Source organism: Corvus moneduloides, chromosome 14 (genome assembly GCF_009650955.1).
Source record: "Corvus moneduloides isolate bCorMon1 chromosome 14, bCorMon1.pri, whole genome shotgun sequence".
NCBI classification, from domain to species: Eukaryota; Metazoa; Chordata; class Aves; order Passeriformes; family Corvidae; genus Corvus; species Corvus moneduloides.
Genome location: NC_045489.1, coordinates 18,084,763 through 18,105,130, shown reverse-complemented (window position 1 = coordinate 18,105,130; position 20,368 = coordinate 18,084,763). Strand labels below are relative to the sequence as shown.

General features: G+C 47.6%; 2 protein-coding genes across 2 annotated transcripts in view; both read left to right on the top strand.

Moving 5' to 3' along the window:
• Positions 1-970: 970 nt before the first annotated feature.
• Positions 971-12,472, top strand: PGK1 (phosphoglycerate kinase 1). The gene is made up of 11 exons (XM_032124021.1): positions 971-1,127; positions 3,692-3,742; positions 4,524-4,679; positions 4,793-4,937; positions 7,063-7,166; positions 7,865-7,984; positions 8,803-8,917; positions 9,211-9,390; positions 9,925-10,102; positions 10,286-10,384; positions 12,007-12,472. The coding sequence occupies exons 1-11, from the start codon at positions 1,063-1,065 to the stop codon at positions 12,045-12,047; spliced, it is 1,254 nt and encodes a 417-aa protein (XP_031979912.1). The 5' UTR covers positions 971-1,062; the 3' UTR covers positions 12,048-12,472.
• Positions 12,473-15,462: 2,990 nt separating this feature from the next.
• The window catches only part of AMOT (angiomotin), a 57,723-nt gene continuing 52,817 nt past the window's right edge, over positions 15,463-20,368 (top strand). The window contains exon 1 of the mRNA XM_032123694.1: positions 15,463-15,533. The gene's annotated coding sequence lies outside the window, so the exon portion shown is untranslated. The remainder of the gene's footprint in view (positions 15,534-20,368) is intronic.

Sequence of the window (20,368 nt, the reverse complement as noted above, 5' to 3'; positions counted from 1 at the left end):
GCTTTGACCTGGCAGAGGGCAGGGTCAGGGCTGCCTCCAGCCCTGGGGTCCCCTGCCCAGGCAGGACATGGAGCTGTTGGAGAGATCCCAAAGGAGGCACCAAGATGATCAGAGGGATGGAGCGATTCTGCTATGAGGAAAGACTGAGAGAATTGGGATTATTCAACCTGGAAAAAGGAAGGCTTTGCGGTCTTCAGTACCTAAAGGGAACCTACAGGAAAGATGGAGAGAGACAAGGGCCTGGAAGTGGCAGGACAAGGGCAAATGGATTCCAACTGAAAAAGAGTAGGTTTAAATGAGGTATTAGGAAAAAATTCTTCCCTGTGAGAGTGACGAGGCCCTGGCACAGGTTGCCCAGAGAAGCTGTGGGTGGCCCTGGATCCCTGGCAGTGTCCAAGGCCAGGCTGGACGAGGCTGGGAGCACCCTGGGATAGTGGAAGGTGTCCCTGCCCACGGCAGAGGATGGAACCGGATGATCTTGAAGGTCCCTTTCAACCAAAACCATTCCTTGATTCTATGAAACCATGCTGCTGAAAGGTGTATCCCTTCAAACAGTTGTTTTGTCCCCAGTTGTCTTGAGAAGTATTTATGTAGGTCACTTAAAAATATCCCGGGTTTTGTCTTGTCCTTTACTGTCGACACTTGGCCTGCCCCAGGCCTATGGCTCAGCTGTGAGGTGCCTGCCCTTCATCTGAAGAATTCCCACCAGCCGACACACGTTTAGACACCATTTACGGGTGATTTTCCCTCAGATAAGGTGCGGAACCGTTAATTTGGTGCTCAGGAATCGGGCCCCGCACACTCCCGACCCCCTCAGGGAGCGGCGGCTGCGTGTGGGACGTGACCGGGGCCGGCGCCGCAGCCCCGCCTCCGACGGACGGGATGTCCGCTGATGGACAGGAGACTCGACCAATAGAAACGGAGGGCGGACAGCACAAACCAATCGCTGATGAGGGGGGCGGGGCGAGGCGGATTGGGTGGCGGCGGCGCGGGCGGCGCTGCGGCAGAACGCGGAGGCGGCGAAGCGGTGCGGGTAGCGCGGCAGTCGGGCTAGCAGCAGACATGTCTCTTTCTAACAAACTCACCCTGGACAAGGTGGACGTGAAGGGCAAGCGCGTCGTCATGAGGTGAGGCGTTTCGGGGAGAACGTGCGTCTCCGGGGGCCGCCCTGCTCCATCCTCCACGCTGGGGCCGGGCCAGTGCCCCCTGGCAGCAGCCCCTTGCTCGAGCCCGGCACGTGTCGACCTGTGCGGTTTTAGTTTCATTTTTTTTTTTCTCTCGCTGGGTGTTGGAGAGGCTCCTGCATCCATCATCGAGTCGGCCTGGCTTCCCTGCGGGGGACGTGGCGGCCGGGCAGGGTGTAAATCCCGGCCAGGCTCTGCCGCCTTGGATCACCCCGCTCGCACGTGTGTCGGCCACAGGCGGCTTGAGGCGAAATCCAGCCAGCCTGCCGTGCTTTTATTCCAGAGAACTACCCCCAAAAATGCTTATTTCCCGGTTATTTTTTCCTTACTGAAATTTCACAAAGCATTGCAATAAGAAAGTGAAGATACGGCTCTGTCCAGCTATCCGGATACCAATAATAATTCAGCATTTTGCACCCGGAATCAAATCATAGAATCACAGAATTGCCTGGGTTGGGAGGGACTTTCAAGCTCATCTCTTTCTACTCCCATGCCAAGGGCAGGAACACCTTTTGCTAGGCCAGGTTGCTCCAAACCTTTTCCAGCCTGCCCTTGGACACTTCCAGGGATGGGGCGTCACCGCAGATTTTCAGAACATCCTGGTCTGAAACCCTAAAATAGGCATTCATGGCTTACTTTTAAAGCATCAGTGCCTGAACGCCTAATGTTGGAGTTGTTGCCAAATCCTGGGAGATAAGGGCACCAAGGTACATCGTGATATGTCCTGCTCGAAATACTCTTATTGTGGGGTAGTTTGTTCAAGGTCACTATAATGTGGCTGCTACGTGTGTGTTATCTACTCTGTGAGTAGGCAGGGACACAGCAAAAGTATAGCTTCTCTTAGTCGTAGTATGACAGACAACTTGCTCTTTTTACCTCGTCTCTGCAACCTTGTTTTGACCTAGTTCCCTAAAAATTTGGTTATCAGAAACCAGCCCGTGTAGCAAGTACTGAAGAAGCTTGCTCAGGATTTCTGTGCACTTTCTAAGTCTGGTATAAATAAAGAGCTTTCTATCTCTATAAAAGTCTGTACCTGACTGGTTTTTTTGGCCATCTGTCTGGTTTTTTTCCATTTCTGAGTCATGTTACAGAGAGCAGCCGTGCGTTGGCAGACGATGGGCTGGGTTTGCCCGCTCAAAGTCTCTGTTAATTAATGCACAAATCTAACTTTGCTGTTCTGTGAGGGGCTACCCAAACGCAGCAGGTGACTGCCAGGCTCTGTCTCCTGCCTGCATCTCACCTCTCTGAAACGAGTCACCACGTGTTTTCGGTAGTACTAAAATTGATACCTCTTCATTTTCTGCTCATGTTCATCGTCATTTTGGCGTACTCAGTCCTGCTTAGCTTCCGGTCCTTAATGCGGAAGCTTCAGGAAAAGTTGAGAATGGGGAGGAGAGAGGGTTCAGGGCAGCTCAGATTTCAATGGTCTGCAGGGGGGAAGAAGGCTGAGCTGGGTCTTTCTTTTGTAGTTTTGATGGCTCTGTAAAGCAACCTGTTCTTTTATTCCCTCCTTTTAGGATAATGGCCCGATAATGATGCTTTTCTTTGCCCTTTCTAGAACTCGACCACTGTGCTGTGGGGCTGCCAGTTCAATTTCTTTCTGCTCAGCTACTCCTGTTTTGCTGGCAGCTTTTGTCTTTCCTTCCCATTTGTTTCACGTGCTGAGTGGGCTGCAGGGGGATTCATTCACTCAGCTTGCTGAACTCGGATGTTCTTTAACGTAGAGAGTGATAAAGGATGCACACTCTGCTCTCTGCCATTCGCTGTCCCAGCTATGGGTGTTCCCTTCTGTAGCTCAGTGAGCAATTCTGCCTCCGCAGTTACGAAACGCAGCTTCCTGCACATGGGCACGAGGGATGCCAGGAGATCGGGCTGGTGAAACTCCTCCCTTCCAGCCCTTCAGCTGGCACGAGTCAGGAAGTTACCTCAAGATCCAAGTCAGGCCTTCCAGGGAGAATGTGATAAACCACAGCACTCAGCTGTAGGGAAATTCGAGCTGCAGAGGACAGAAATGAAAGCTTCCTTGAACTGCCTGCTGGCCACAGTAGTCCAGCCAAGTGTTTTAGAAGCCTCATTAGAGAACACAAGGTCATTTGTCGTTGTTCATTCCCTTTCTCTTGGAAGCTCCTTGTTGGGGATCTGAAATCATGTTGTTTAAAAATAAAAAGTTCAATCTTTTCCTGCTCAGCGTCACTGCTGCTCTGGTCCTGAGCATTAGGATATATTGGTGGCCCAGCTTTCCTGAGAAATCCTAGCGGTGGTTGTTCTCCATTTGTGGTGTTATCACAAGCAGAAATGGCTGGTAACATATTGATTTCAGAATGGAACTTGTGGACAGGGCAGAGCTGAACATCTTACTCTAATTGTAACATTGCTTTTCTAGCCAGGACCTTTTCTGGCAAATTCCCTCATTCATTTGTTGAATATTTAAAATTAAATAAAATAAATAAGTAATAAAATAAATTTGTTGAATATTTAATTTTGCTTGTGGTTTTCTTTTTTTTTAGGGTTGACTTCAATGTTCCAATGAAGGATCACAAAATAACCAACAATCAGAGGTGAGCCATAATTTCCATCCCAAATGGAGGCCCCAAAGTCTGCTGTGTCTCTGACTTCTCCCCAGTACCTGGAACATTACCACGATTAAGCTGCCATTACTCATACCAGAATATTAAAGATATCAGAGAAAGTCCCACCATTTTTAATTAAACCCCCTGCAGTTATTAGGAAACTACACTTAACTACAAGGCTGCTGCTTGCTGTAGCTGCTGTGGAAAGCATATGGAGAAAATATGTTAGAGATCCTAAACTTCCTAAGCTGCTTATGACTATTTTGCAGCCACATCCCTTAGGCTGTGTGTGAAAGTTGTCTCTGTTTGTTACTATCCAGAAGTCTCTGTGCCTCCTGCTTACCCTGGGGCTGTGTTGTCTTTGTTAGAATAATTGTTGCAGTGCAGCACACAAAGATTTGGGTTTTAGAAACATTGATGCCAGATGTCTCGCCCTGCTTGTCAGCCACTTGCAGGCAGGTGCCAGTTTTGTTCCCCACAATGTGCTCACTACTTATCATTTCTCTATTGCTGCAGGATCACAGAGTAACCCAGGAAGCCTGGTAGTGTTCAAGTGTCTCCTGGCATTTCTTAGCTGAGCAATCAGCAGAATTCAGATTACAAAATGCATTTTAATTCCATGTCCTGTATTGCTTGGAAAATAACAGCGAAATGTATGAAAACAGGCTGGGATGGAGAATTTTGTTGATGCTTTCTTAAGGAATTGTTCTGTCCAGCTCTTGTGCTGGTAATTGAGTCCTTATTAATTTGTTTCTCTGTGCCATTACAGAATCAAGGCAGCTGTTCCTACCATCAAGCACTGCTTGGACCATGGGGCCAAGTCCGTGGTTCTCATGAGTCACCTGGGTCGCCCGGATGGCGTCCCCATGCCTGACAAGTTCTCCTTGGCCCCAGTAGCTGTGGAGCTGAAGGCACTCCTGGGCAGGTAAAGTGCAAGAGCAGCCTCGTGTGCATCAGGCCCTCCCTGTCAGGGGACCTGGATGTTTTCCTTTCCACCAGGAAGTCACTGGTGAGGTTACAGTGTGTCTTGTGTTGCAGGGATGTCTTGTTCCTGAAGGATTGTGTTGGTGCTGAGGTGGAGAACGCTTGTGCTAATCCTGCTGCTGGCTCAGTCATCCTGCTAGAGAACCTCCGATTCCATGTTGAAGAGGAAGGGAAAGGGAAGGATGCTTCAGGGAACAAGGTGAAACTTCGAGTCTGGCTTTCATGTGTGCCTGCTCTGATCTTACCACCTCTTTTGCTGCAGATTGACAAGGAGCCAGCAGCCTCTCTAGAACACTGATTGTGAATTTGCTCTTCAAAGGATGTCAGAGATCTTCAGTTCAGTGTGTCCCATTGTTGGGCAAAAGTTTTGAGTGGAATACAGTGAATTTCCAAGATGAAACAGCTCAAGTGAAAGGCTATAGATGACTCTGTCAAAGGTGGTGTAGTCTGTAAAAAAAAGACAAAGAAACTAAATAGGGCTGTGCAAGAAACTGCTGCTTGTTAGGCTTCATTTTTGGATGTTTAAAATGAAAACCAGTTTGGATCTAGTTTGTTGCCACCAGGCCCATAAGAATGATGCTTCTTTCTTGGGTTATATGGCTAATATTTCTGCAGCACAGGGATTATCAAACCTTCTAAGCCTGTCTGCTCTTCAGAGTAGTTATCTAGAGCCAGGCTGCCTTGCACCTCTGACATTTTGTTGAAGGTCAGCAGAGTGCTTGCTCCAGACAGCTGCTTTTCTTAGCGATGGTGACCCCGCTGGCTTTACAGAGGCCTTGGCTCTGTTCAGATCCAGTGCTTGGAGGGAATGCTGACATAGCCTGGTGCCCTTTATGGGCTGACACAGGACTCCTGTAGCTTAGGAACACAGCAGAGAGTTGGTGAGCCTGTGCAGATGAGAGGGGGAAATGGAGCAAATCTGGAATTACTCACTGCCAGAATTGTGTGCCACTACAAGTATGGTGGCAGGGAGAAGAGTGGGGCAGGAATTTCATTTTCTTTGGGAGACAGTCCCTTGGTTCTGTGTGTTTCTGGAATTCCCAGATGATGTAGCTGGATGTGTGCATGTGGAAGCACACACTGCACTGAGCGCAGCAGGAGAGGTGCCTGTGACAGAGCTGCCTCTCCTACCAGAGGTGAAAGTCAGTGCTATGGAAACAGCGTTTGCAATACAGGATTGCACGTTCCTGACTGGTGCTTAAACTGTGTTTTTCCAAAGCAGATGCAGTGGTAGTGGTTCCTCTGTCAGAGCCTCTTGTGTTCTGCTCACAGATGGTACTGGTTCTAACTGGAGCACTTAGTCTCTGTAAAGCCAGACAGTTTGCTGAGTGAAGGAGCAGTTGGCAGCATTGTTCTAGAGTCTGTATGGTCCCTTGAACTTGTCTCCTGCTCAGGCTCTGCAAAAAAGGGCCCCCGAAGCTGTGCTGAACGCCCCCCTTGCCATCTCTTGGAGTGCCTTCCTGCCATTGTCCCCACGGGGTCACATCTGGGTGCTGGCAGGGGCCTCCCGTGGGGTGATGAGCTGACAGAGCAGAAAAGCCCTGGGAGAGGGGCTGGCCTGGCTGCCAGTCTGGGCTATTCCTCTACAGCAAGTGGCTGTCAGCCACCTCTGAGCAGTCACCTGCTGCCCAAGTGAGCTCTGCTGTCTCCTCATGGTGGGAAGGAGAACTGAACTGCATAAGCCATCCCATGAGGATTTGGTAGGATGCTTGGAGGAGGGAGAAAAAGTTTTTTAACAGAAATACACCTGTTCTTGCCCACTACATGCTACACTTATCTCCAGTTTTCCAGCATTGGCTGCTTTCACTGTGGCCTGTTGTAGTGTGAGGCCATTTGTCGGACTGTTCATCAGTTAATCCTCAATGCAGTTGCTAAATCAGTCCTTCAGGAGCTCATCCTTTTACCTGTGGCTCTTGGAGACTGTGCTTTCTTTGTTCAGTGAGTGAGCATGAATTTGTTTAGTGTGATTTAAGCATTGCCTTGTCTCTCCACACCCTTCTGTGCTACCTGTGTTCACCACACAACACTGGAAATCTGCTGGAGAGAGACTGAAAGGTTTGTGGTACTGCAGTTCAGAAGTGGGAACAGTCTTCAGGCTTGCAGTAGCAGTCTAAGAGTTTAAAATGGAATTTAAACCATTTAAACTTTTTTGTTGCTCCTGCTGGACTGGGAAAAAGCAAATAAGACTGACCCACTGGATGAATTGATGAGTTCCTCCAGCTGACCTTTCTTTGCTTTGCATTTATGAGGCAAATTGCTGACTTTGAGCTTCGATTCAGAATCAAAGTCTCAGGGTACAAACTTGTCCTCCTTTTTCTTTTTAGATCAAGGCTGAGCCTGCAAAAGTGGAGGCTTTCAGAGCCTCTCTTTCCAAACTGGGAGATGTCTATGTCAATGATGCTTTTGGCACGGCCCACCGAGCTCACAGGTGGGTACCCATTTCCCTTCCACAGGCAGAACTGCAGAACAGTATCTGCCATGGAAACACATAAAATATTGCCCCCAAGGAGTTTTAATTTCCTTTTGGGCTTATCCCACTATCACTGTGCTGTGTTTGTTCCTCAGCAGTGGATTTACTGGAGGTAGTTGTCATTAGGGTATGCTCTTTCAAGTTTGTCTCTGGGAACAGGAGAAAGCTGAAACAAGATCTTAAGACTTGCATTGCCTTTTTTTAGACTTTGAAGATCTAAAAATTACTTGCTTAGGGCTTATATAAATTGTCCTGTAATCACAACAGCCCTCTTTTCCAAAAGATTCATCACTGCAGAGTGGTTGTTTTCATGGAGTGCGTTTAGATGTGTACTTGCAAACTGCAGTGGTCCTCCTGGAAGAGGAAATCCCTGCTATTGGCTATTCTTATTTGTCCTCCAGTGTTTTGGATCACTAGTTGAGATGATAAATGTCTTGCAGATCAATATTTCTGTGCAAAACCAATGGCAGAAATTAAGCATGTACAGCTGTCTTATCAAACTAGGTGAACAAAGCCCCTGTGTGTGTTTTCATGTAGGTGGTTGCTGTTCTCATTGCTTCAGCTGACTGAAGGGTTGGCTTTGCAATGCTGTGAGATATGGGGGTGTTTCTACATGTAAATCTTTCCATTCCTCACTTTTTACTTTCATTCTGCAGCTCCATGGTAGGTGTCAATCTGCCTCAGAAGGCTGCTGGCTTCCTGATGAAGAAAGAACTGGATTATTTTGCCAAGGCCCTAGAGAGTCCAGAGAGACCCTTCTTGGCAATTCTTGGAGGGTAAGACTCAAGAACACTGTGACTGTATTTCTCTAACTCCTCTAACAAATGACAAGTTGTTTTGGCTTGGTTTAAACAAGTGCTTTCCTTTCAAGTGTATCTGCAGTTCATATTTGTAGCTGACTCCTGAGATCTGAGACTTGGATTAGAGAGGAGCAGTTCTGCTCCTGTGATGGTACAATCTGGCTGCTCATTGTCTCTCCTGACCTTTTACACTCCCCAAATTGAGACAGTCCCCAGCAGTTTTTTGCCCAGATGAGCCAGGAGAGCAGTTAAAGCCATGTGATGGCCCAGACATTGTCAATGACCTTTCCTCCCCAGTTCAGGGTACAGGAGAGCTCAGGCTCAGCACTCAGTAAACTGACATGACCTCTCATTATGCAACGGAGCCCTGCTGGGGCTGCATGGGCTCTGCTCTGCCCCAGCACCTGGTGTGCAAAGGGACTGGAAGGTGCACAACCAAGTGACTGCTCCTGTGCAGAAATATTTAATTGCAGCCAGGTCTCATCACATGTGTGCCCAGTCCAGCACTGCAGCTCTGCGAGGTGCATTTCGTCAGGTGAACTGACTTGGCTGGGCAGTCTGGGGAAATCAAGCTCTAAGGGGCCAAATGAGGTTTATATTTAAATAAAAATGAAGAAATGGAGGGCTGAATAATGCTCTAGGAAGTTGAATTTTCTTGCTGGCCTGCAAACTTGCTAAATTCTCTTTCTGCCCATTCCCAACAACTCCTTTGTTGGATCATTCTCTAGAACAGCCTTGACATACCATAGTCACGATACTCACTGTTCATTCTTTTTCCTTTTCTCTCTCACCAGAGCCAAAGTTCAGGATAAGATCCAGCTGATCAATAACATGCTGGATAAGGTCAATGAGATGATCATTGGTGGTGGAATGGCGTTCACCTTCCTCAAAGTGCTCAACAACATGGAGGTACGAGGAGAACAATTCCGTGTCTGCTCCTAGTGAAGAATGTGGTCTGAATGCCCCTTACATGTTCTGGGATTGAGCACTGGGTATCTTGGCTCTCTGCAGGAGTAGGGAGCACTGAGAAATTACTTGACAATCCCTTTGCAAAACTCGGATTACTGCTATGTCTCTCCATGTGCTTTATGAAAACAATCTTTCCAGAATTGCTGTCTGAGCAGTTTGGGTGCTGATGTTCTCTTCTGTCATGACCGTGAACTAAACAAACACCTCTTACTTTTCCCAATTATTTCCTCTAGATTGGCAACTCTCTGTTTGATGAAGAGGGATCAAAAATTGTCAAGGACCTGATGGCCAAGGCGGAGAAGAACGGTGTAAAGATCACTCTGCCTGTTGACTTCATCACTGCTGACAAATTTGATGAGAACGCACAGACTGGGGAAGCCACAGTGGCTTCAGGCATTCCTGCTGGCTGGATGGTAGGTTTGAATGGGAAAGGGAATGAGAGGAGGAGCAATAAGGAACAGGGTGGGTCGGACAACTCCTAAAGGAGTAGAAAGATTAATTGTGATCCTTGGCAAATGTTTTTGAGGGCAGTCAAGCTGTGTAGAGTTTGTTGGTTTAATGAAATTGAAGCCCTGTTGTTCTGAGTTTTTAAGTCTAAAGTAGCTTTTGTGAGATTTGGATTAAAACGGCAAAATTCCTTTCCAACTTGCAGATCTGAATGCAGTAGAAATCCCTTTTATTTGGCTGGAATTTAAGTAGCATTGGCAAAGTTCCCTAACTAAGGCTTCAAGAATCTGACATTGATTTGAAATTGACTTACTGGTGTTAGGAAGATAAATACCACACCAGACTCCACCCTCTTGCAGCAGCTGCTGGCAAATCTGTCCCTGCATACAGAGAAACTCTTGTTTCATGTCTGGGGTGAGGGAGAAGCTTCTGGCTGGGCATGGGTGATTTGAGCTGGGGTCAGCAGTGAGTGTATCTGTGCCTTCTCTCACTTCCCTTAGGGCCTGGACTGCGGCCCTGAGAGTGTGAAGAAGTTTGTAGAAGTTGTGGGAAGGGCCAAGCAAATTGTGTGGAACGGTCCAGTTGGGGTCTTTGAGTGGGACAAGTTTGCCAAAGGAACCAAAGCCCTGATGGACAAAGTGGTAGAAGTAACTGGAAAAGGCTGCATCACCATTATTGGTAAGTAGTTGTGTTTGTTCTTGTTTTTCTCAATGAATGAAGGAAGCTTCTGCTGGCCAGCACTGTGTTAAAAATATTGGTCAAATTATTTTCCTCACATTCTCCTCTGTCCTTCAGCGTGAGCCTTCAGTTGGACAAAATCTGAATTTCTTGTGTGTCTCATGGATTCTGCTTGTGCTACAGGTGGTGGAGATACAGCTACTTGCTGTGCCAAGTGGAACACTGAGGATAAAGTCAGCCATGTCAGCACAGGAGGTGGTGCCAGCCTGGAGCTGCTAGAGGGTAAATCCTCTTTTATCTTCATTTGTTTGAGTAAATTTGGAGTTCTGGGTGCTTTACCATGTGTTGGTAGTCAAAAAGGCACAACAATAGCAGAATGGTTTTTTCTGTCCCACCATGTGGAGTTGGTTTCATGCAGCTTTGGAGCCACAGGCTCCTCTTGCTGCTCTTCTGTAGCCCTCACAGAGGAAGAGAGGAAGGAAAATGGAGTATTCCTGCAAACAGCACAGTCTGCCTCTCCCAGAAGGCAAAACCACTGGGATAGAGAACGAGAGAGTGGGCTCGATTTTGTCACTGATCCCTCAGGACATGCCAACCACCCTGTTTAAAATGCCTGGTTTCTGTTAGGGAAATCTCATCAGAACAGTCTGGAATTCTTGCCAGAAGTCTCCTCTTCCTGTTCGGAATTCCCTTGGTTTGGGGGAGCCCTCTAGTGCTCACTGACAAATCTGCACGAGGGCACTTGGAATTCAAAATGGTGAGGATTGACGAGATTCTTGTAACGAGTTCCATTGTTCTCTAAACGACTTTTCATTTCCTCTGGTAATTTGCTGTTTCCCAGTGTGTGTAAATTATCCAATGCTGTCAACTCCTCCGGAGAGGAGAAACTTCAATAAACTGCCTTGCAGCTGCTATTTCCAGGAGTGAGGTGGGAGACAGAGCTTTTGTTTCTGTTGCCTAGGGAGTGATGGGCAAGGGAAAGAATGCAGATGGCTCGAAGGAAACGCTGTGTATTCAAAAGGACAAACTTGTCTAAGGTTTGGCCCAAAATATGGGTTTGTGTGTGTGATCTTTTAAATGTAACGGAAGTCTGGCTAATTAGAAAAGCTTCTGAAGATGAAAAAAAGGGGGGGGGGAAATCCCTGAAAACCCAGCAAGCTAGTGAGTTGTGAACAGTGTAACAATTCAGTCCTGCTGCACAGCTTGAGCATTAGAAGGTTGTTTTTCTGAGGAAAGGCAAAACCAGAGTGGTGTCTGTTAATTATTAAAGTAGGACAAAAAGCTCAAAAAGCTGTAGAAAACATAGCACTTTAGTAATCTAGGCCCTTGTACTCAAAGATGAGCATATTCTTTTATTCCATCAGTTGGAAAGAGACATGTAAATGTCTCAACCTGGGTGTTTTAGTCACAGTAAAAGACTTGAGACTCGTGGGAGGCTTTTTCTCTAAATTAATTCTTAAAATTTCCGCCGCACTCCCCAGAATTCTATTTACGTGCCACTAGGGATTTAAGAAAGTATGCAGCAACTCCCTAAATCCAATTAAAAATCTGTTTGCCATCAAATTTAATGGAAAAGGATGTTGGGTGTTTGGATCTGGCCCTAGCAGAGACTTGGACAGAAACGTGCCATTACTGTTAATTGAGAATTGATGGCTGGGCTGTGTTAGGAATCTCTCTGCTGACATCTGAGTGCAGCTGTGCTCTGGGTGGATTTACTGTGTGGAGCAAGTCCATGAAACCACCATGGTCAGTGTGCAGCCAAACTCTTCCATTTTCAACCTGTAATTCCTGATTTACTTCTTTAAATTGCATCTCTTTTCAGTGTTTCAGTTGCAAGCCTGAAGCAAAGTTGTTTGAGCACAGAGGGGTTCTTAACCCTGCTGTTGTGTTTTATCTGCCCCCAGGTAAGGTTCTCCCTGGTGTGGATGCCTTGAGCAACGTGTAGAGAGCAGAGCCCCACGTCCTGGTCCCGTGCACAGCCCCTGAGATCCAACACTTCAGCGCTTCTGTATTCCAGCTGTGCCAGAGGCAGATCCCAGAATGTAAACCGGAACGGGACCTTGGAGCAGGAGACAGCAGAGATTTTTCCGACTGCAGTTTACATGATGTGGGTTTGTCCACTGTTACCCCACTTGAATTAACGTAGTGAGTTGAAACTGTTGTTGTGAATTTAGAGTGTATATATTTATATTTTGCCTTTTCAAAGAGATTAATCCTTGTTAGACATATATCTCAGAAAGGAGTGCACTGTCCAGCTTCCATCCTAGAGGCATTTTCATCACTTGACACGGTTCAGAAACCAGAGGGGACTCCAGTTTTTTGGAGGTTGGTTGTAATAGCTGCTGAATAAACATATTTAAAGTGCTCCTAGTTTGTATGTTGTCCTTATTTCAGATTTTTAGAATGGTCTGCGTTAAAATACCTTCTAGCATCAGGAATCTGAGCTAGTTTTCCTATTTGCTCTAATTATAATATTTCTAAATCTCCTTTTATGTTTGTCCCAGTGGCTCTATAAGCACCCAGTCATCATCAAAGTGAACTTGGTAAGGAAGTAAATTGCCACAGATGTGCTGTTATGTTAGAACTTTCATGCCCCTCATAATAAAGTAAGATGAAATTTTGAATGTGCAAGTCAAGTAAGAAAAATGCAAGTTCAGCTGCTTGTCATTTAGAGGACTTGCCTTGTAGTGGGCAACTAATGTATTTAACGTCAATATAGGGAGGTAAAAATGAAGTCCCCAGCAAACAGAATTGCAACGTGCCTCTGCTGAAGTTTGTGGTCCTAAAAGCACTAGAAGTAGCATGGTAAAACTGCACAGTTGGACACTGAGGTTTGTGTGTGGCTTCAGCACACGGCAGAACTGCAGGTGCTGTCAGTGGAGGCCCAGCAAGGTGGTTCCAGTGCCTGGAGCTGGATTTCCATGTGGGCTGTCCCATGCTGGCTCCTGTGCTGGCTGCAGGGCCCAAATGTGAGCATAGAGTGGCTCAAAACCAAACCTGGGACTTCTCCAGCCTCAGCCTGGCCTCAGCTTTGGATTATGGCAGCAGTCACAGCTCTGCTCTGAGGAGAGTCACTGCTCCAGCTGAACTGCTTGTGGATCTTCCTGCTGGATCCAAGAAAAGTGAGTGGTGTGGGGCAGCCATGGCCTGGTTTGATTCCCAGTGAAGTCCCCAGCTCTGGTGTTCCCAGGAGGTTCTGCACTGCAAAAACCTTCAGGATGAGCCATGGAGGGCAATCCCTGAGGTAAACAACAGGTCACAACACAGATTCTGCTTTGAAGTTCATTTCTGTATATGAAATACTACCAAAACAAAATGAAAGCATGTGTTATAACAGACATACTCTGCCAAGTTTTACCTGGTCATGAGGGGGTGTGAATTAAAACCCAATGATGCTGAAGGGTGATAAAGCTGCTATGAAATATATACTTGTTACAGTTTAAAGCTGAAAGTGACTATTGCAAAGACAGTAGAAATAATGCAAATTACTGCAGCACTGTGGTGTCCTCCTCCTCTTCCTCCCCTCCTTTGTAATTCTCCCAAGCATTGTCTGATGGCACATGAATGATGCGCATTTTTGCTGTGCTGTGCTCATGTTTTCCAGGCAGGGGTGCAGACCTCCAACAGCTGCAGGAACGAGGCAAAGAAAGGAGGGGGCTTGTCAGCCACAAAAAGACCATGGATTTTGGAAATCCAGTACTACAAAAACAAACATTCCACCACATCTTGTAACAGATCCTCCTTGTCTGGCTCTGGCAAACAAGGCCTCGTGACAGCACAGCCCATTTTTGTTTCAGTCTTGTGCCCCTGTGCTGCTGGATTCCCATGGAGCAATAACACACTTTCCCCCAGCCCTCCTTTCTGGGTCTTTACAGTGGAAGGTTGGTGTGTGGCCTCTACCTCTGCTGGCTTTTTCCTCTCTCCATCAAAAACAACAAAACAAAGCTATCTGTAATCAAATACAGCAAGCAGTAATGATGCTCTGTAAACACAGATGTCTCTGCTTAAAAGCATTTTTCCACCTGGACTTTGGATGGTTCCTGCTCACATCTCTAAAACGTCCTTTTGTTTCCACATGGCTTATTTTATGTACTGTTCTGTGTTCAACACAGCAAACCTTGCACAGCAGGGCCAGAGGGCTACTCAGCTTTAAATAAAAATAAACTGTAGTTGTAAATAAAAATGGGTGGAACATCTGAACGTGAGACCACAGGAGCTGAACACTTGATGGCCTGCAGCTGAGTACTTCAGTGACAGACTTTCTATGGCCTTTAAGTTTTGCCTGTTAATACGTTGACAGTTTGGCTTTTACAATTTTATTACTTTTATTGGGAGTCTTTCTAGGGCAAGGAATGGTCCCTGTTAGAAATATTGTGGAAGAGAGATTAGAAGCAAGGCTGTTGAAGAAAGCTCATGATGTGATGATGAAGGTAATAGATACAGCAGGTTCAGAGGGCTGATAACGAGAGCCAGGGGAAATAAGTAAAGAGCTTAACTCCTTTGGCCACAACAACCCCATGGAACACTCCAGGCTGGGGCACAGGGGCTGGAAAGTGCCTGTCAGGAAAGGCCCTGGGGGTGCTGGTCAACAGCAGCTGAACATGAGCCAGATGTGCCCAGGTGGGCAAGAGGGCACTGGCACCTGGCCTGCCCCAGCCATGGTGTGGCCAGCAGGACCAGGACAGTGCCCGTCCCCCTGACTGGGCACTGCTGAGGCCACACCTGGAGTGCTGTGTTCAGTTCTGGGTCCTTCACTCCGGGAAGGACAGTGAGGGGCTGGAGCATGTCTAGGAAAGGGAACAGAGCTGGGGCAAGGGGCTGGAGCAGCAGCAGTGGCTGAGGGGGGGGCTCAGCCTGGAGAAAAAGAGGCTCAGGGCTCTGCACAGCTCCCTGACAGGAGTTTGGGCATTGGGCTATGCTCCCAGAGAACCAATGATAGGGCAGGTTTAGGTTGGATATTACGAAGAATTTCTTCATGGGAAGGATTGTTAAACCTTGAAAGGGGCTGCCCAGGGAGGTGGTGGAGTCCCCATCCCTGGAGCTGTTAAAAGACTGACTGGATGTCAGCCCTCAGTGCTCTGGTCTGGCTGACAAGGTGGGGGTCGGTCACAGGCTGGGCTCGATGCTCTCAGAAGTCTTTTCCAGCCCCGGTGGTTCCGTGATTCCCCCTCAGCCGAGGCTCGCTCCCCGCAGGCGCTCGGCGGCTCCCCCGCCCTGCAGAACTACAGCTCCCGGCCGGCACCGCTCGCCGGCCCGCCGGGGGATGCCGGGCGCCGTAGTTGCAGCCGCCTGCTGAAAGTTACCCACGGCATCGGCGGGGGGCCCTTGCCGGAGCTCCCCGGCGTGGCTCAGCGCCGTGCCGGCCGCGGCAGCCCGCGGGGAGCGGCCCGGGATGGATGTGCGGGCGGCCGCGGGGCCCGGCGCCCGCGGGGTAAGGGCGCTGCGCGGGGTGAGGGCGCGGCTGCGGCCGCGGGGCGAGGCCGGCGCCCAGCGCGGGGAAAGGCCGGCGCTGTCCCCTCAAGCACCGCCCGGGACGGGCCCCCCGAGGCGGGGCAGGGGAGCCGGGTGTCCCCGCTGCCCTCGCGGGGATCTCCTCCTCCTTCCCCGGGCGGTGCGGGGCGGTTCTGGGGCTCAGCCCGCACTGCTCGGGGGCTCTGGGGAAGGTTGGGCGTGGGCAGGCGGCGAGGCTCGGGGGCTGCTGGTGGTGTGTGGGTGCCTTCTCTGCTCATCTGTCCGGCCCCTCCCCGGCTCCATTGTCAGCTTCAGGTAGTGCCCGGGATGTGTTGTTACCCACAGCCTCTGCCCCAGCCGCCAGAGATGGTCCCTGCTCTGCCCTTCTCCTCCCGCCGGCCCCAGACACCCGCAGGAGCTCCCCCGCACCTGTCCCAGCTCTGAATTTAACAGAAACGTCTCCAAATCCTCCTGCTTTGATCTCTGAGAGAGCAAATTTGGAGGGTGATAATCCCCAAAGGGTTAAAGGCTTTGCATCCGTGCCTTGGTTTGGCCATCCCCGGTACGGTCTGAGGGATTGTGGATTTCATTCACAGACTGAGACAGGCAGGGCCAGAAATATTCACCGTGACTTTTACCACATCGTCTAAGCAGCTCAGATCCCATCTGCCTCAATTCCAGGATAGTTTCTGAGGAAGGTGGGGGCTGGAAAGCCAAATCTTTAGTGTGGAGGAGCTGTGGTGGACAAAGGAACTGGGGTGATGTTAAACACCACTGCTTTTCTTGGTGCTGGCACCAGCCAAGAGCTGGCTGCACGTGGTGGGATAACCCAGCACTTCCATATTTCAGGCTCCTGGGGGGCTGAAATCCCAGCCCGGACTCTGGTCCTTGGCATCCTCACCTGTGCTCTCCCACCATGACATGCATAAAGAAGATCTCCACTCAATTTTCAGGTTAAAATTTTCAGTGTTGCCTCTGATAAATGATTCTTAATTCAGCCCCGATGGAGTATAAAATAGAAAATTCCATTTTAGCTCATTTTTAATTTTTATTCCACTTTCTAGTGATAATTTTTTCATTAAGCATCTAATCACATCCTAGCATTTCTCATCAGCAAGGCTCAAGGTGCTTTACAAAAGAGCGAAAAATATGATTATTCTAATTATCCTTATTAAGGCTTCGGTTTTGGGCAGGTTCTGCAGATAATATAGGCCATAAATAATTAAGAGTACAATCTAATTAGGAGAAATCTCTAGTTGTAAACTGAAGTGCCACACTGAAGAAGGCAGTGTCCAAAGGCCTGGCCTTGTAACCTAATTTCCCTGATCAGAACACTATCCCATTAACCCACAAATCTCCCCTCTCCTGACCTGTCTGCCCCACGGACAGGTAATTCCATGTGCAGGATCCAAGGGAGGGAGTTTCAGTGACCAAAAGCAGCCTGGAGAGTGTTCTGTTGAAGTTCCTTGCCATTCGAATAAAGGTCTTGTGTTTACCAAAATGTCCAGCCTGAGCTGAGCAGGGATGGGCATGGAACTGATGGAGTCTTTTAGTAGAAATAGGGTTTGGAAATAAGAAGCATTGCTCCAAATGAGTCCAGAAGGTACAGAAAAAGGTTGTGGCTCGGATCTAGTTCATCCACAACCTAAATAGAATTCTGACCTGAAACTTGCTCTGAACTCTTTGTCAAATTTCATCAAAGTTGGACATTGGCTTTCCTGTTTGGGAATTTAGTTTGCTTGTGCTAAACTGGGTCTGTGTATCCTGACACCTGCATGTCCTGCTGGGAGCTGGCTACCTCAGGACCACAGTTTACCCACATAATTCAGCAGCAGGACTATGTGGATGAAATCCTTGTTCTCATTCCAAGTACCTGCTGTCACATCTTAGTTATTCTGTGGGAATGTTTTTGCTCTGATCCATGGTCACCCAGCGCTCAGCTCTGACCTAGTTGCAACATTCTTGTTAGGCAGAGAAATTTCTGAGTTTGGCTTTGCAGTTCACCTTCTCAGTAAGTAAATCTTTGCTCTGTGACACCATCTACCATCACTTTATAAGGGATCATGAGGCTGATGAGGACAGTGTGTGTCTCTACAACAGCTTCTCCCACTGTACCACTGCAATGTCCAACACAGAGCAGGTGTAGACCATGTTGTCGATGAAAATTCCTGAGTCTGGTGATCTGTAGCAGCTTTCTTACCACTAAAGGAACTGCACCTGTGTTAGTCTGGTGTTGTGTAATTTCCTTGAAAGTTGGTGACATAAGAGCAGCTACAAATAAAGCTGAAAATCACAGACTGCCTTTCTGCCTGAGCCTGATGGGGCTTAGTCTTGGCCAAGTTGGTGTAATTTTCAAATGTAACTCAAAGGAATGCTGATTACAAGTTACACTGAAATGAGTCCCCAAGTCCCTTGGGGTCTTGGACAGACCTGTATCTTTATATATCTGTGCTGTAATTTCTTCATTTGTATCGTGTTAACTGTAGTTCAGTCTCATTGCTGGAAGCTTTGAGTACTGAGGCAATGGCTGGAGCTCACAGTAATGTTGGTGCTACTGGGAATGTGCTGCGTATGGCAGGGGAGGACCTGCAGCAATGAGGAAGCTGGGAGTGCAGGCATTTTGAGCAGCAGAATGAGGGAGGGTGAGAGGGAAAAATAGAAAAGTCAGGAATAAAAGCTAAACCACCACCAGGATTGTAGGTGATGATGGGTTCCCTAAGAACATTCTCATGTGCTGCTTAGGGGAGGGAGAAGAGAAGAGCCTTCCTGGAGAAGTGCATTTCCACACAATGAAGCCTTTGGTTTCTTCCCTTGCACATTTGTAGAGCGCTCACATCTTTCTTTCCTTTACCCCAGGAGACATTCCCGTTTCCTTTCATTCACCAGTGTTTGGAAGGAGATGAGGCACTGTTGGGCTCCCTTATTAACTTAATCTGTGGGAAGCTCCACATAAATCCCTGGATTTCCCAGTCCTGATAGAAGGAGGTGTTTGTGGAGTCGAACACAAAGTGGAGGTTCCTGCACAGGGAGGGTTTGACGCTGTCCTGAGCCTGTGACTCTTAATCCTGCCTTGCTTTGAAGTCTGAAGCTCAGGAGTCTGCATTAATGATCAAGGGGCAGAGCTGAATACAGAATTCCTATGGCAGGAAGGTAAAGGTGTGGGTAGGAATGTGGGAAGAGAATATTTAAGACAGTCTGGCATGTATAGTTAATAATATTAAAAAAGTAATCATGGTTATTTCCTACAGGTGCTCAAGTTCTCAAGGCTTTGAGCATCTTCTCATCCCTTGTGCATCACTGGTCTCTGGCTGGATCATGTCATGTTCACAATATTAAATTCCTTGAAAAGTAGAAAACTTCAGTTTTGAAAACTTGTCCTTCTCTACAGTGAGAAACTTGCTCTGCCCCTTAGGCAGGAATGTCTGTTCCTCCTGCAGTGTTTCAGAGCTGTGCTTGGCATTTGGCTGTCACTCTGTCCCACTCTGCCAAGTGTCAGTGATCCCTGAATGCTTAAAAAGTTCCTTGGGACTCTCAGCAGATGTGAAGCTCTTCTAAATTTGAGATTTGTCAGGAGCAGAATGCGTTAGAACAATTATTTCTGACTTTGACTTATGCCTGTGTTAAAACTCACTTATTTTTACCACAGTGTGTGTTCTTTTTAGGACTCTGAGCTGTTTCTCTAATTCAGGAGCTGTTCTTCCCGATTTTTACTTCATAAAGGAAAATAGTCAAAAGGGCTGTGTATCTTGCTACACATAATACACAGATATCTACTGCATTATGAAGTCTTGTGTATTTTTTTTTGTAAACACTGGATTTCTTTATGTATTTAATACCATAGTGTAAATGAATATTTATGGAGGTGGCTGAGGTCTTTGAGTGAGCTGTGTCATGTAAAATTTTGATCCAAATCCCAGGAGAAAAACCCCATCTCTGATATTGCAACTCTTTCTTGTCCCCAGGGAATTAAAAAGACAAAATATTTTAAGCCATTGAACATGCACTGAGCTTTAGTTTGTTAGCTAAGTAGGAGTAGGATGTCTTTCCTCAGCTACATTCAAAACTGAGGAACAAAAAGCTACCTTGAAAAATGGCCTTTGGGAAGCAGATGGCAGAAGCCAAGAAACTCGAGCCCTTTGCAAATGAATACTCTGTCCTCAACATTGTCTCTTTTGTTTCCCACACTTCCATGAGCTGCACATGGATTCAATTTACCAGTTTTTAACCCTTCTTCCTGGTGCCTGATCCGAGCACAGTTTGGGAGCTGGGACAGCTGGCACTGAGGTGCTTGGCTTTGGGTTTATTTTTGCTGCCTGTTTGTCCCTGTGCAAGCTCTGGCTCAGGTGTGTAAGGTAATCCAGGAGACACGACTTGGGTGCATCCTGGGGAGAGGGAATCAAAGCTTTTCCAGCTTCCTGGCAAAGGGTGGAACAGAGGCAGGGCTGGGAGCAGGTTTGCTTTGATGAAAACATAGCAGCCTTCCCACTGTGGCTCCCATCGGGGAAGGTGTTGGAGCTGTGCTAGGACTTTTTAAAGGAGAGCTGTTTTTCTTGGCATAGCTCAAAAATTGATGGAAAGTCAGGGTGGAGCCAAGGGATTTGGCATCATGGGAATTTCTCACACCAGCTTGTCTTTGTGTTGCAGCACCACAGAAGTGCTTTCTGCTGAGAGAAGCATTTACATCAGATGTTTATTTGAGACAGTGAAATTTATTCCAGTGAGTGATGATTGCCCAGAGTAAATGCAGTTCTTAGTAATGACTGTGTTGTTTCCAAAAGCATACCTAGCTCCTAGAGTTGCTGTTTGCCAAGTTGT

Bases quoted from the DNA above. Each gene is read 5' to 3' on its own strand.
- PGK1 (XM_032124021.1), top strand. From the start codon at position 1,063: ATGTCTCTTTCTAACAAACTCACCCTGGACAAGGTGGACGTGAAGGGC. The intron at 3,743-4,523 runs GTGAGCCATAAT...GTGCCATTACAG, and splicing joins AAAATAACCAACAATCAGAG to AATCAAGGCAGCTGTTCCTA. The intron at 7,167-7,864 runs GTGGGTACCCAT...TTCATTCTGCAG, and splicing joins ACGGCCCACCGAGCTCACAG to CTCCATGGTAGGTGTCAATC.